Source organism: Sorex fumeus, unplaced genomic scaffold (genome assembly GCF_029834395.1).
Source record: "Sorex fumeus unplaced genomic scaffold, SorFum_2.1 ptg000051l, whole genome shotgun sequence".
Taxonomy (NCBI): Eukaryota; Metazoa; Chordata; class Mammalia; order Eulipotyphla; family Soricidae; genus Sorex; species Sorex fumeus.
Genome location: NW_026606108.1, coordinates 28596219 through 28610147, shown reverse-complemented (window position 1 = coordinate 28610147; position 13929 = coordinate 28596219). Strand labels below are relative to the sequence as shown.

Genomic DNA, 13929 nt, shown 5'->3' with positions numbered 1-13929 from the left:
CTATTTAAGGTTGTTTGTGTTTGTGTGTGCTCTTTGGTTTTTTTTTGTTTGGTCGACCTCCCAGGCAGTGCTCAGGATACCTGGGCCCCCCTCTCAGTGATTCCTATTCTCATCAAACAAGGCCAGATGGTAGATGTGAAGACCCAAGGAAGTTACGTTGCTTGGACCTCAAGATATTGGGGACCAGTTGTTCACATTCCTTCCTCCACCCCTCCACCCCTCCATTCCCCCTCCCTGTAATCTGCAGCCACCATGATCATACCCAGCAATGTTTGAAGCCATTTATGCCAGGGGGCTAACCATTTTGTGTATGACCTGACCCTAATCCCAATGATTATTTGACAGAACAGACAGATGATTTTGAAATACCAGGAAAACTTAAACTTTTTCCTTAATATGAAGTAAATAGTATTTAGTTGTATATAATTATAATTATTCATTGTATAATATGGCCTCTTGTATATGTTTTCACAGTTACATCAAATAGGAATTTGATTTCTTTTGTTTTTTCATTATCGTTGTTCCTTCCTATGTGAGGCAAAAATGTTATATTTCTGGAGCTGGAGAGATAAAACAGGTTTAATGTATTTGCCTTGCATACTACATGGTTTGATCCTGATCAGATGTGGGTCGTACCCATCAAAATGTCTTATTTCTATAAATTAGTTGAAGACCACAAATTTCTTCCTCTTAGCACACACAGATACTTTAATCTAGCAAGTTAAAATACCTATACTTAAGAAGGAATTTATTTTCGAACCACTGGAATTAAAATAAAATATCCCTTAATTTTTTAAATAAATTTATTATAGCTAAAGTAATGTATTTATGTGCTGATAAGATATTAAGTTATTTGATATATATGGTCTGAATATGAGTGAAATATCTTAAAGGATCAGAAGTTCTTTCTATACTCATATTGTTAATTCAACCCTTTCAACCGAGGTTCGAGCAGTGCCTCTTACCTGGGGTTCACCTGACATTCTATGACTCTCCAGGGTATCCAAAGGGTCCACAGCTGAAAATAATGTAAATTGGAGAGCCCAACATCAGACTAGGGGACCAACCACAGGACAGGTGGTCCCAGGAGAGAAACAGGTTGGAAATGGACCACTGTCAGAAAATGAATGAGAATCTCAAGTTTCAAAAATGAAGCCTGGCAGAAGGCAATTTCGATAACTTCTTTCTCAGTTCTCCCAAGGGTGATGCAGGATAACAGTCTTAATGTATAAGAGGTGTGCTATCTACAGTAATTCTCTCAGGCCAGTAGACCCTAACTTTTCCTGGAACCCAGTGAGAAGGGCTTCTATAGCCATTTTATAGACTCTTATCTAATGCATTGATAAGCATGCTTTTGTCACTAACACTTTAATGTGATTTTCAAACTCTTTGAGTTTGGGTCAAGCATTCATATAGTTTTCTTCTAGATTGATCTCACTTTCCAGCCCTGCAAAGTGAAAACCCAGGGCTGTCTCTCTTATTGTTTATAATTCATTGGGATAAAGATCAATATTGGATCATGTTTTCAGAAAACAAAATTTTAATACTTATAATCCTATACTTTGTGTAGTAGCAGCTTCTAGTCAGTTTGAGCTTATCAAAAACAAGTTTGTCTAGCAGAAGTTAAGAAGATATAAATTGGGTAGAGTTTTAAATTGTAGGAACCCAAGTTAAGAGCGGTGCTATTTCAGTTTACTCATATTTTAAGAAATAACAAACTGCCATTGCTATTTGGGTCTTTTATTAGATGCCGATAGAAATGATGTGATTTGAAAGATGATAACTACATCAAAGGATCAAATATAAGGAAAATCAAATTAGATCCACTAGGAACATATTACTTCTAATTCTAAAAGCAGTTACCACATTTTTCTCTCCTTCTGAGAATTCCTTTCTAAAAGGAAATTTTAAGGTACCATATCTGTGTAGGTGGAACACAGATCCACCTACAGATACTATGTATCTGTTAGTAGTAATGGTTTTTTAATTAAGTCATTATATCTTGAAACAATGAGAAGGAATTCCTATTTATTCTGGGTAATCAACAATCTTAGAATGCTAACCAATTTTGAAAATGTTTTCTAGGGTCTGGGCTGGAGCGGTAGGGCGTTTGCCTTACAAGCGGCCAACATGGCCGACCCGAGTTCGATTCCTCCGCCCCTCTCGGAGAGCCCGGCAAGCTACCGAGAGTATCTCGCCCGCCTGGCAGGGCCTGGCAAGCTCCCCGTGACGTATTCGATATGCCAAACACAGTAACAACAAAGTCTCCAATGGAGACGTTACTGGGCCCGCTCGAGCAAATCAATGAACAACAGGAGGACTGTGACCTTCTAGGGTCTAGCGAGAGAATGCAGGGGTTAAGGTACATGCCTCAAACATGTGGTCTACTCCGGCTTGATCCCAGCACCACATGTTCCCCAGAGCATCACTAGCATAGCTCTAGAGCTTCTCTCATCCTCCCTCCTACCTCCAGCACCTCCAGCATGACCCAGCCAGGTGATCCTTGGCAAGGGCTCAGTAAAACCCAACCAGCACTGTATTCTCAGGTTCTCACATTGGACAGATTGTCAATAATTCCCTGCAGGAGTCCCAGTGCCTCGTGAGCACTGGTTGGGAGGACACTTCCTCCCCCCCAAAAATTTTTAAGTTATGTACATTTCAGGGTCAATATTGCTTATCCCAATGGCATCTGACCATCTTGATAATCCACACCTAGATCAATTACTTCATTTATTTTAGAAGTTTAAAATCCTGGGAACTGCACTTTTAAAAGAGTCACTTAAAAATATTTAGTAGATAAAGCTGAGAGAAGCTGAAAATGCACACTGTGATATTTCAGTATTTCTGCTCTCCCATAAAAAGAGAAAGCAAAACTTGTTTCTTGGAGGTACTACGCAAGTCTCAGAATATGTGTTTCAGAACATGACAGTGTTTCCTGTGATTTGCCTAAAAAACTAATGGTAGCCCCGGAAAAGAACCCAGAAACAAACAAAAAAGCAATGAGGGCTTAAAGATATGAATTAGAAAGTCACTGATTAGGTTTTTTTTTAATTTTTGTAATTGTTTTCACTCAAAAAAGAAAAGAATAAGTAAACTACTTCATTACCTTGGTCTGCTGGATGCTTTGGAGGTCCATCCCCCAAGGGCTGTGGAAGCAGAAACAAATCTAGTGGCAGTATAACTGGCAGAGCTGCCACAGATGTGAGGGGCCTGGAGTGCTCTAAAGAATCCTGCTGCTTCCCGGGGAGGTGTCCTGCGGGCAGGGGTCTGAGGCACAGGGTCTGTGAGACTGCTCTCCAGAGGCAGCAACGTTTTTTAGGGCTGCACTTCAACATTACTACATGCTGTGGAATCAAGGGAGCCACAGCCCTGCAAACTGTGAAGGTGATCTTTCATAATTGGAAAGTCCGTGAATCATACTTCAAATGCTGCCTAATGCTCTATTCTCTTCTTTCATTTTGCTTCACTCCTTTGGCTTGGTAGAACTGATGTTATCAACCCCAAGTTTAAATGTAAGTAAGTGAGTCTTAATGGGCCAAGGGCATTTTGGGAAGAATTGAAAAAAGCATCTAATCCCGTTATTCTTTGTTTTTTTGTTTTGTTTTGTTTTGTTTTGCTGTGAGATTCCAGCCTGGAGATAAAGAAAGCTTTCTAAAGAGAGCTTAATTGCCTTCTGTCTGAGTGTTTATGTAAGTGAGGTTGTTGCCTCTGACAGAGTGCAGTTTCTCTTTTAAGGACATCTGTGAAAGAAGTAATCTGTTAATTAAGTGGTAAACCAGTGAACAGATTTTATTGTTGTGCTCTCCAATTTAGCTGAAAATGTGCTTGTCAGTGCCTTCTAGGTAGTTGTGAGATGCAAGTCATCTTCTTCTCATTGTCCAGCCAGGTTTTTTTGTTTTTTTACTTTTTTAATTTGCGGGGAGCATACCCGACAGTGCTCAGGGCTTATTCCTGACTCTGCTCAAGGATCACTCCTAGTGGGGTTCCCCGGATCCTGTGCAGTGCCAGGGATTGAACTCAGCTCAGTTACATTCAAGGCAAGAGCCTAACAGCTGTATTGTTTCTCTAGCCCCAGCTGTGTCTTAAATTTTTCAATATTCAAAATAATATTTAATAGGTAAAGATGAAACTTATTCTGGAACACATACATAATTTTTCAAATTCTCTAAAATTTGATGAGTCCGAAATGGCCAGTCTTCCATCTGATCACATAATCTCTGAAATCTCTGAAGGTTTTGCACTTAAGCCTAAGGAGAGAACTTGAATGAAAAGCAGTGCCCTTTTTCACATTTAGTATCCAGACAGCCTTTGCATTAAATTTGACTTTATACGAAAACATCTGTGGCAGTTTTAAGATCCTAAAGAAACCTGACACTACTAAAAACAATAAACTTAGTTTTGCTTTTCTGTAATTTTTTTTTTTTATTGAGTCATCCTGAGATACACAGTTACAAAGCTGTTCATGACTGGGTTTCAGTGCTCCAGTGTTCCAACATTCATCCCAGTAAGCTTAGTTTAATTCTATTTCTACACCATTCTGTTTTCTACTTCAAAATATTACCTAAGTCTCAGTGCTAGTCATATATATTGAATTTTGTAAATAATAATAATAATACATAAATTTCATAATAAAACATTAATATATGTTCAAAACTCTTTCACTGATCTCCTAACACTGTTTTACATTTTTTAAAAAAATTTTTATTAGTGAAACACCATGAGGTACAGTTGTAGACTTACAAATTTTTGTGCTTGGGTTTCAATTATACAATGATCAAGTACCCATCCCTCCACCAGTGCCCATTTTCCACCACCACGGGTCCCAGTATCCCTCCTGCCCCCCATTCCCCCAGTTCCACCCTGCCTCTGTGGCAGGGCATTCCCTTTTGTTCTCTCTCTCCTTTTGGGTGCTGTGGTTTGCAAAAGAGAAATTGAGTGGCAATCATATTCGGTCTATAGTCTACTTTCAGCATGCTCCTCCCATCTTGGGTGGATCCTCCTAACACCCTTTATTTGGTGCTCCCTTCTCTATCTGAGCTGCCTTTTCCCCTAGCATGTGTGGCTGTCCTCCAAGCCATGGAGTAAACCTCCTGGTACTTATCTCGGCTATTCTTGGGCTAACACTGTTTTAAACCTTAGAAAGAGGCTGTTAACTTGTGCAGATTATTATATAATTGTTTTAGACTAATAGAACTCATGATATTGTCTTTATGGAACTTGTGCTTTGAACCATTGTTCATTATTCAAACTGAGAGACATTTTTGATTAGAACAAGTTCCTATGTACTCTACAATAGGCAATAATTTCATAAATCCAGATGGATCTGTATTTGTAGAGAGGGATTTTCATTCATTTATAAATAATCTGCTATTTAGACTATTATGTTGCTGGCCTTCTCTCACATTTGGGATGCCTAAATGTACTTTAAACAGACATTTTAGAAATGAAGTGAAGTCTCTAATGGTTTCTTTTGCTGCTCACAGATGTTGATGAATGCACATCAAATCCCTGCACTAATGGAGATTGTGTTAACACACCTGGATCCTATTATTGTAAATGTCATGCTGGATTCCAGAGGACTCCTACCAAGCAAGCCTGCATTGGTAAGGCATTTTGCTTTCACATATGAAAATGTTTCATGAAATATAATGAGCCAAGCTGTTGAAGTTAAAAGTAAATGTATTAAAATAAGACATAGAATGAAATAACTGCTCTTACATTGTTACAAATTCATTTTAACTACCCTCCTAAGCCATACTTAAAACATGAAACACTTTGCATCTCTCACCCTGGCAGTGTGGTATCTGGTTTCACAAAAGTTCAATTGGTCTTCCTTTCCTAGATCCCAACTTCCTCCTTCCAGTAGTATTCCGACTCTGACTGATGTAACTTAAGATTTATAGCTGTTTTCAGCTACTGTTCTTTTTGAACCTCACACAGTCTAACATCAAACATTGCTATTCCGTTTCATTGCTCTGTTCACCACTGCTGTTGAAATGCTCTACTTCACTAGTGATTCCTCTCAGAAGTCCTTTAGCAAATGACTTTCATTGTACTCATTTTCCTTTCTATTTATCATGAGTAGTTACTTGAATCAGCTTTCTCCAGAAATCTTTATTATGTTGCTCCTAGTATTTCTTAAATTCTGTAGCGATTTTTAGCCCTTCTCAGGCTTGCTCTGACTTTTAAGATCTACATCACTATGTTAAAAGCAGCTGCACTACCCATCCTCTCTTAGGAATCCTTGCAATCTATCTGTCTCTGTTAGGTTTCTCTTTCTTTTCCTCTTAAGTCAGGGTGGTAAGATTGCTCATAACCTGTGAAAAGTGAAGAGAAATTTTTGATAAAGAAACAGTATGATTTGAGTATGTATAAATATATATGTATATATATGACATTTCAAATTATATTTTTGACTTATTGTTTTATCTGTCACATTGTAAAATAATTTTTGGCCATTATTAATTCCATCAGATATTGATGAGTGCATCCAGAATGGAGTTCTTTGTAAAAATGGTCGATGCGTGAACACAGATGGAAGTTTCCAGTGCATTTGCAATGCTGGCTTTGAACTAACTACAGATGGAAAAAACTGTGTTGGTATGGAAATTGCCTGCTCCCTTGCAAAAGACTTTTTAAAGGATATGCATTTTTATTTAGAATCATACATGCTATTTCCAGGAAAGCTCACACACACACACACACACACAAACACACACACACACACACACACACACACACACACACACAACGTGAGAGTTCTTCAGATGATTTAGGTAAAATACAAAACCTGAAACATAAGATTTAAAGTGAAGAGACAGATTTTTTAAAATTTACAACAATGACTAATTTATTACTTCTAAAAATTTTCTGTGTAGCATATTTAATTTAAAGTAGCAATTATTTCTCATAAAAAAAACTATTAGTGCCTAATGCATTTTGCATGCTCAGGTTGCCTCATTGACAAATGAGAAATACCTCCCTGCTCCTCCTTCTTGTTCCTGGCTGAACTATAAAAAATAATTCTTATATGTGACAACCACATCTCTAAATTTGTGGTCCTCATTATGTCAAACCATGGTGTAATGTAGTGGGTACCAAGACTCAACAGAAATATTCTGTTCTTACAGTCACAAATGAAATTTCACCCATTGGTGAAAGTCAAAATCATTTCACTTACATGGTGTTTTTTTCCCTTTTCTCTTATCAAGAAAACACCCGTGAAATCAGATTACTTGTGCCAGTATTCAGAATGAAGCACCACACATGGGAGATATGATTTTAGTATTACATGAGCACAAAGGTTATTTCATTATTTTCCTTTAGTTGTGTTACGTTAAAGGCCTTTTACAATCTCTACACTATTTGCATTTGTTTAGTTGGCATTCCTATATAATTCAGGGAGTGGGAGGGTAATCCATAAGCACACAGTTTATTTGTTCATTTGTGTAGTGGAATTTGACTGCCCATTGTGAACAGACAGAAATCAGGGTTCCTAAGTCCTGCCTTGTAACTCACTCCCCTATCGTAGATCATGATGAATGTACTACAACCAACATGTGTTTGAATGGGATGTGCATTAATGAAGATGGCAGTTTCAAGTGCATTTGCAAACCGGGATTTGTCTTGGCTCCAAATGGGCGTTACTGTACTGGTATGTATGGCTTTGAGAGAAGAAAGTAAACCTGATTTAAGCTATCCTGTTCATTTGAGATTCTATTGAATCAGCTTGTGAATCCTGCAAGAATTGCTTGTCTCTTCATGTGGATTTTTATCTCTGATTTCTTTTGCTAATTCAATTAAAGTAAGTGCAATGCACGTTGTGCTTTAGGGAGAAATAACTTCTTTATGAAAAAAATTATGCAAGCACTGCTAGGGTGACCCTTATTATTCCCAGCTCCAAAGGAGAGCAACACATTCTGGGCCTCTTTCACCGAGTTGGCCAAATAACTGTGAGAGTGTCCCTAAACACCACGTGGAAGAATCCTCCCCCAGACAGTAGTAAGGATAGTGGAAGAAAAATAAAAGGGATGACAGACAGGTCTTAGTAGAATAGAACATGTAGAATATGTTTCCTCCCTTGCATAAAATCTGTCTCCTCCCTTGTATGAAATGTTTGCATTTGGGGAGGGTTTCAGAAACTAAATTTTCAAACTGTATCCTTTATTATTGGTTTGCACATCTTTTCTATAAATCTAGTATGTAGATCACTTGTGACTTTATCTTTACCTTAAATAGTCTTACATTTATTTACCAAAGAAATAATAGACTTAGTCCTATTAGTTGTTCTGTTTATGAAGATACTTAAAACCCAGGATCTACTATCTACTGATAACATTATGGTTCATGGTAGGCCCTGAGAATATTAATAAAACTGTTTTATGGCTGTACTCAATTGGAATTCAGTAAAGATATAACAAACTTTGCAGTTCCCACTTCGAAGATAGTTTATTTTCCAGTTTTCTCCTCTTAGACACAATTAATTCTGTGAACTGTTTCTTCTTTCAATGGCACAAACTTAATTTCATTACCAACTAGAACTCATAATTGATTCCTGTGAAACAGGAAATCAAAGCTTATTTTCCTGTTTTTGAAAGAGATAACTTCGCTACCTCACAAGAAAAGGAACACACACACTTCCCTCCCATTGTTCATCGATTTGCTCAAGCGGGCCCAGTAGCGTCTCCATTTTGAGATTTGTTACTGTGTTTAGAATATTGAGTATGTCACGGGTAGGTTGCCAGACTTTGCCATGCCGGCGAGATACTCTCAGTAAGCTTGCTGGACTCTCCGAGAGGGGTGGAGGAATTGAACCCAGCGCAGATGACTGCGTGCAAGGCAAATGCCCTACCGCTGTGCTAAGTGCAGGATAAAGTAGGAATATAACTATGCTGATTGAATTTTTGTGAGTGAGGTATCATCTCATATTTAGCTAACTTATATATACTTATATGTAACTCCAGGTAAGTTTTATTTTAGTATGTAAAAATATTTTATAGCATGTAACTTTATTTCAGCATGTATTAAAAGTTTTATGTACACCTGTAATGATGACCTAGATTTTACCAGTTTATGCTTTCATGAAATTATTTGTATCAGTATTTTATTACCAATTTAATCTGTAAACCTTAAAATATTGGTAATTTGGCAGCCTGTATTTTAATAGTATTTCATCTTTTTGAAAGACCATTTAATATTGGGTTACATTTGATAAATTCCAACAGATTAAAAATTAGAAAACAAACACCGACATATTTTGTTATTGTGAACATATAAAATTAATATCAAAGCAGTACTTAGTTTAAATTTTTTGCATATGAAAATAAAATTTCAGAAGCTTTCCTTGGTTTTTTAATTTTAAGAATTTGTTTCATTTATTTTGAATTAAATATTTCCCATTAAATAGAGTTGCCAAATAAATAATGGACAGTTTGTTTATGAGACTCTTTTCCTAATGAATAAAGTTAGGCAACTTTCAGATATTCTGAGAATGTTTGAAAGATTGCATTTAAATATAAGATTTGTTTCCATATCTGTGTGTTCTACCACAGATTATAAAATTAAAAGCAAAAGGGTGATAGCTAGAGTGGTGGTAGCACACAGACTGTAATAAAGTCAGCTGTCCCCAGTCCTTCTTTGCTTTCCTTTTCCTTCTGGGCAGATGTTGACGAGTGCCAGACCCCAGGCATCTGCATGAATGGTCACTGCATCAACAACGAAGGCTCTTTCCGCTGTGACTGTCCCCCGGGCCTAGCTGTGGGTGTGGACGGACGTGTATGTGTTGGTAAGTAAACCATTCTACAGTGATTTCTTTCCAAATGATCTTTTTTAAAAGAAACAGATTTATCCCTACAATTAATAATATGCAGTTATAAAGAGGATTCTAGTACTAACATTTAGGAAAACATTATACTGTTTTGATTAAGTGAAAGAAGCTACTCACAGGGAAACACACATTTATATAGTTCCATTCATATTAAATATTCCTAATAGACAAGTCTGTAGAGATAAAGCATATTAGTGATTGCTCAGAATAAAGATCATAGGGGAAACTGAGGTAAGACTAAAGTGGCATTTTTGAAATGATAAAATGTTCTAAAGTCAGCAGTAATGATAGTGTATATCTGTGAAAATGCTAAAAAATGATTCAATTATATATATATATATATATATATTTGGTCACACCTGGAGATGCACAGGAGTTACTTCTAGCTCATGCACTCAGGAATTACTCCTGGCAGTGCTCAGAGGATCATATGGGATGCTGGGAATCAAAACCTGGTTGGCCTCGAGCAAGGCAAATGCCTTACCCAGTGTGCTCCAGCCCCTGATTTGCATACTTTTTTTTTTTATTAGTGAAACACCATGAGGTACAATTGTAGACTTACAAATTTTTGTGCTTGGGTTTCAGTTATACAGTGATCGAATACCCATCCCTCTACCAGTGCCCATTCTTCACCACCACTGATCCCAGTATCCCTCCGACCCCTCATCCCCCCATTCCCACCCTGCCTCTCTGGCTGGGCATTCCTTTTTGTTCTCTCTCTCCTTTTGGGTGCTGTGGTTTGCAAAAGAGGCATTGAGTGAATTGTATACTTTTAAAAGACAAGAAAAACTAAAACCAGGAGGATTGGTTCTTAGTAGGAAGTTTGCTACAATGAGGGGAGGGTGGATGGTCAAAGAAGTGACCACTATGACAATGGTAGTGGGAAATCATCACTCTGGACAAGAACTGGGTAGTAAAAAGATGTAAAGCGATGTGTTGATACCCTTTCAGTAATGCTATTGCAAACCACAGTGCCTTAAAATAAAATAAATTAATTAAACTTGTGGGCTGGAGTGATAGCACAGCAGGTAGGGCATTTGTCTTGCACGCAGCCAACGTGGCCGACCCCGAGTTCGATTCCTCCGCCCCTCTCGGAGAGCCTGGCAAGCTACTGAGAGTATCTTACCCGCACCGCAGAGCCTGGCAAGCTACCCGTGATGTATTTGATATTCCAAACACAGAAACAAGTGTCACAATGTAGACCTTATTGGGCCCACTCGAGCAAATTGATGAACAACGGTGGGAGGACAGTGACAGAATTAAACTTGTCTGCTATAGAGGCAGACTGAGGAGCAGGAGGGAAACTGGGGACATTGTTGGAAGGAATTGGACGCTGGTAAAAGGGTGGGTGCTTGAACATCATATGCAGAGACTCCGTTATGAACAACTTTGTAACTTTGTATTTCACAGTGATTCAATACATTTTTTTGAAAAAAGGTATTTCTGGGGATGGAGTGGAGTGATAGTACAGCAGTAGTGTACTACCTTGCAAGCCCTGCCAGTAGTGATCCTGATTGCAGAGTCAGGAGTAAGTGCTGAGCACTGCCAGATGTGGCCCCCAAACAAACAAATGAACAAACAAAAAATGGTACTATAATACTTGTGTATTTTCCCTCACCTTTCCATTGTTGTTGTGATGATCTGGGATCTGCTTGGTCACAGTGCTTGCCAGGGATCACATACCTTAGTTAATGTGTCCCACATACTTGGTGCACTGCACTAAAAATTGTGTATTTGATTGTGTCTCGTGGGGATCACAAAGGCAATTCAGTTGCAATCATAACTATTGTGTAAGGTGGTGCCAGGGATTGAACTCCAGCCCCACATCTACAGGACAGTCCCCCTACCACTCAACCACATCTGTGAGCCCTAAATTTTACAATTTAAATGACGCATTATATGGTATATAAATTAAATCCCAATAAAATGGATTTTTGAAATGGCAGGTAGCCCAGCTATTCCCTTCAAAGGTCTCTGAGGATATGCAAGTGAAAACTGCTGAAGAAGACAAAAATATTATCCTAGATCAGCATCATTGAAAGTGCTAAACAGCTAAAACTTCTAAATATATTTAACATAGTCTCTTAAATTAATAACAAATAAGATGAGATTTACACATTTACACAAACTCTTATTTTTATCCACACAACATTTAAAATGTCAATAACATACCACAGAACTTGTATTTTCATAAAAAACTATGGTCGTTTTCAGATAGTTGTACTTCATCACTGTCTTCCTAATGGTAGAAAGAATGAGAACATATGATAGAGGATATGTGTGTATATATTTAATCCTTTCAAAATTTCTTTTGGATGGTTTTGTCAAATGGGTCCCATGAAGATATCCGCATTACTAGGCATAGTCTTTAAAGAGGCAGACAAAACAAGATAGCCGTTGGCATATTCCCAGCCAGCAGATTCTGAGGAGCAGTCGTGAGTGAATCTATTGTAAAAACGCATGTCATGCCATTTTTCTCCAAAATACCATCATGAGTCCTCTATGCTGAAGTGGCAGTTTGTTGGGAAATTCATTCACTCTGTTTTCCATGTTATACCATAAAAGGCAAACAACCTCATTGTTTTTAAAATTATATTTGAGAAAAATGAATTTTTTTTCTTAGACATAGTTGCTAATACTTGACTCCTACCTGTGGTAACCAAAACATTCAGATCCCACAGGGAAAATGAAGACAAGCAAGAGCAGATGGAAATAATCTGTCCACTTAAATTCATCCACCCTGTTCACTCAAGGATTTATTTCAGCTTACAAGATTGTCAGCACTTCATTCAGGGATATTTGAAATGCAGCAACTCGAAGAATGTAACTCCTTCCTCCTTAAGGAACTAAAATATTTCAGTTGTTTTAATATTTTAGTTGCCTTTTTTCCTTTACCTAATAATTTATATAAATGATTCTTTCAAGACCTACAGTAAGTGGAAAGTCATTTTTGGAGGAAGAAATTATAGTTTCCTTTGAAGCATCCAACTTGTGATTATTTGTTAGGAATTCATCATCCAGACCCCCCCCCCAAAAAAAAGAAAAGAAAATTTGTATCCTGTTGTCCACATACATACAGAAAAGCATCATAAATTGTGAAAAGCCCTGTCCAGTTTTTCATGATTACGGTCACTTAGACATTTTGAAAAGAAAAGCACCATTTGTTCTGTGCAGTGTATCACTGTTTCCATACCATACTAGATGTTTTTCTTTCATGGCTTCTGCGTCTGATGCCTTTGAGATCCACTGGTTGTTGAAATTATGAACAAATTATTATTAATTATTGTTATATTTAACACTTCAATGTTAAATTCTTTTTAATATTTTGTTTCCATATATACTGAGATGTGAGATTTCTCTTAACTTCATAAAAGTAAACTTATCAATATAAGTACATTGAAGAAGCTTGAACAACCTCATAGACAGGATATAAAAACAAGGCAACTGTTTTTGTCTCCCTTTATCTTTTTAAAACATATATTTAAACATATTCAATGGGTGAAGTTCCATAACAAATAAGGAAGAAAACTTAGGCCACCTTATAACATTACTGTTTTCAGGTAACAAAACATTATTGAGTCTTATGAAAACAATCTGAATCTAGAGTTGTAAAAGTTCATCATCATATAATATTTAAAATGTAGAACTTGATTTTAAATTAAAATCTTCTTGCCCAAACTCAGACCTTCATGAGCAAGAAAGTTCTTGGACTCTGCCAGGGCCAATGTGGGAAGAAGTGACCAGGTGGGAGCAGAGCAGGGCAGGTACCACCTCTTGAGGCAGTGCTCGGAGAGCTGCACCATAACTGGACTTTTTTGCAGCCCACTTATTCCTCACTGGCTAGTTCCTGGGTCCCTCAGAAGCATTCATTTGCCCTTTCCAGAGGTGTGGCCACTGCTCTTTTCTCTCAGCAGTCACTCTGGCCCAGCTCCTGGACTTTTGGCACAGTGCACATTAGATCAATTGCAGGTGGCTTAGGAGAGCCCTAAATTGTTTTTTTGTTTGTTTGTTTGTTTGTTTGTTTTTTACTTGCCCCTCAGTCCAAGGATGTGTCTGCCCTTGTCCCATGCCATGGGCACAAAAACAGTTGGAAGTCTGCTCCC

At 37.7% G+C, this 13929-nt stretch overlaps 1 protein-coding gene across 1 annotated transcript in view; it reads left to right on the top strand.

Moving 5' to 3' along the window:
• FBN2 (fibrillin 2) overlaps nt 1-13929 on the top strand; it is a 294085-nt gene that overhangs the window by 156638 nt on the left and 123518 nt on the right. Inside the window, exons 12-15 of the mRNA XM_056124409.1 lie at nt 5484-5603; nt 6475-6600; nt 7532-7654; nt 9662-9784. Coding sequence (XP_055980384.1) covers nt 5484-5603; nt 6475-6600; nt 7532-7654; nt 9662-9784 — 492 coding nt within the window. The remainder of the gene's footprint in view (nt 1-5483; nt 5604-6474; nt 6601-7531; nt 7655-9661; nt 9785-13929) is intronic.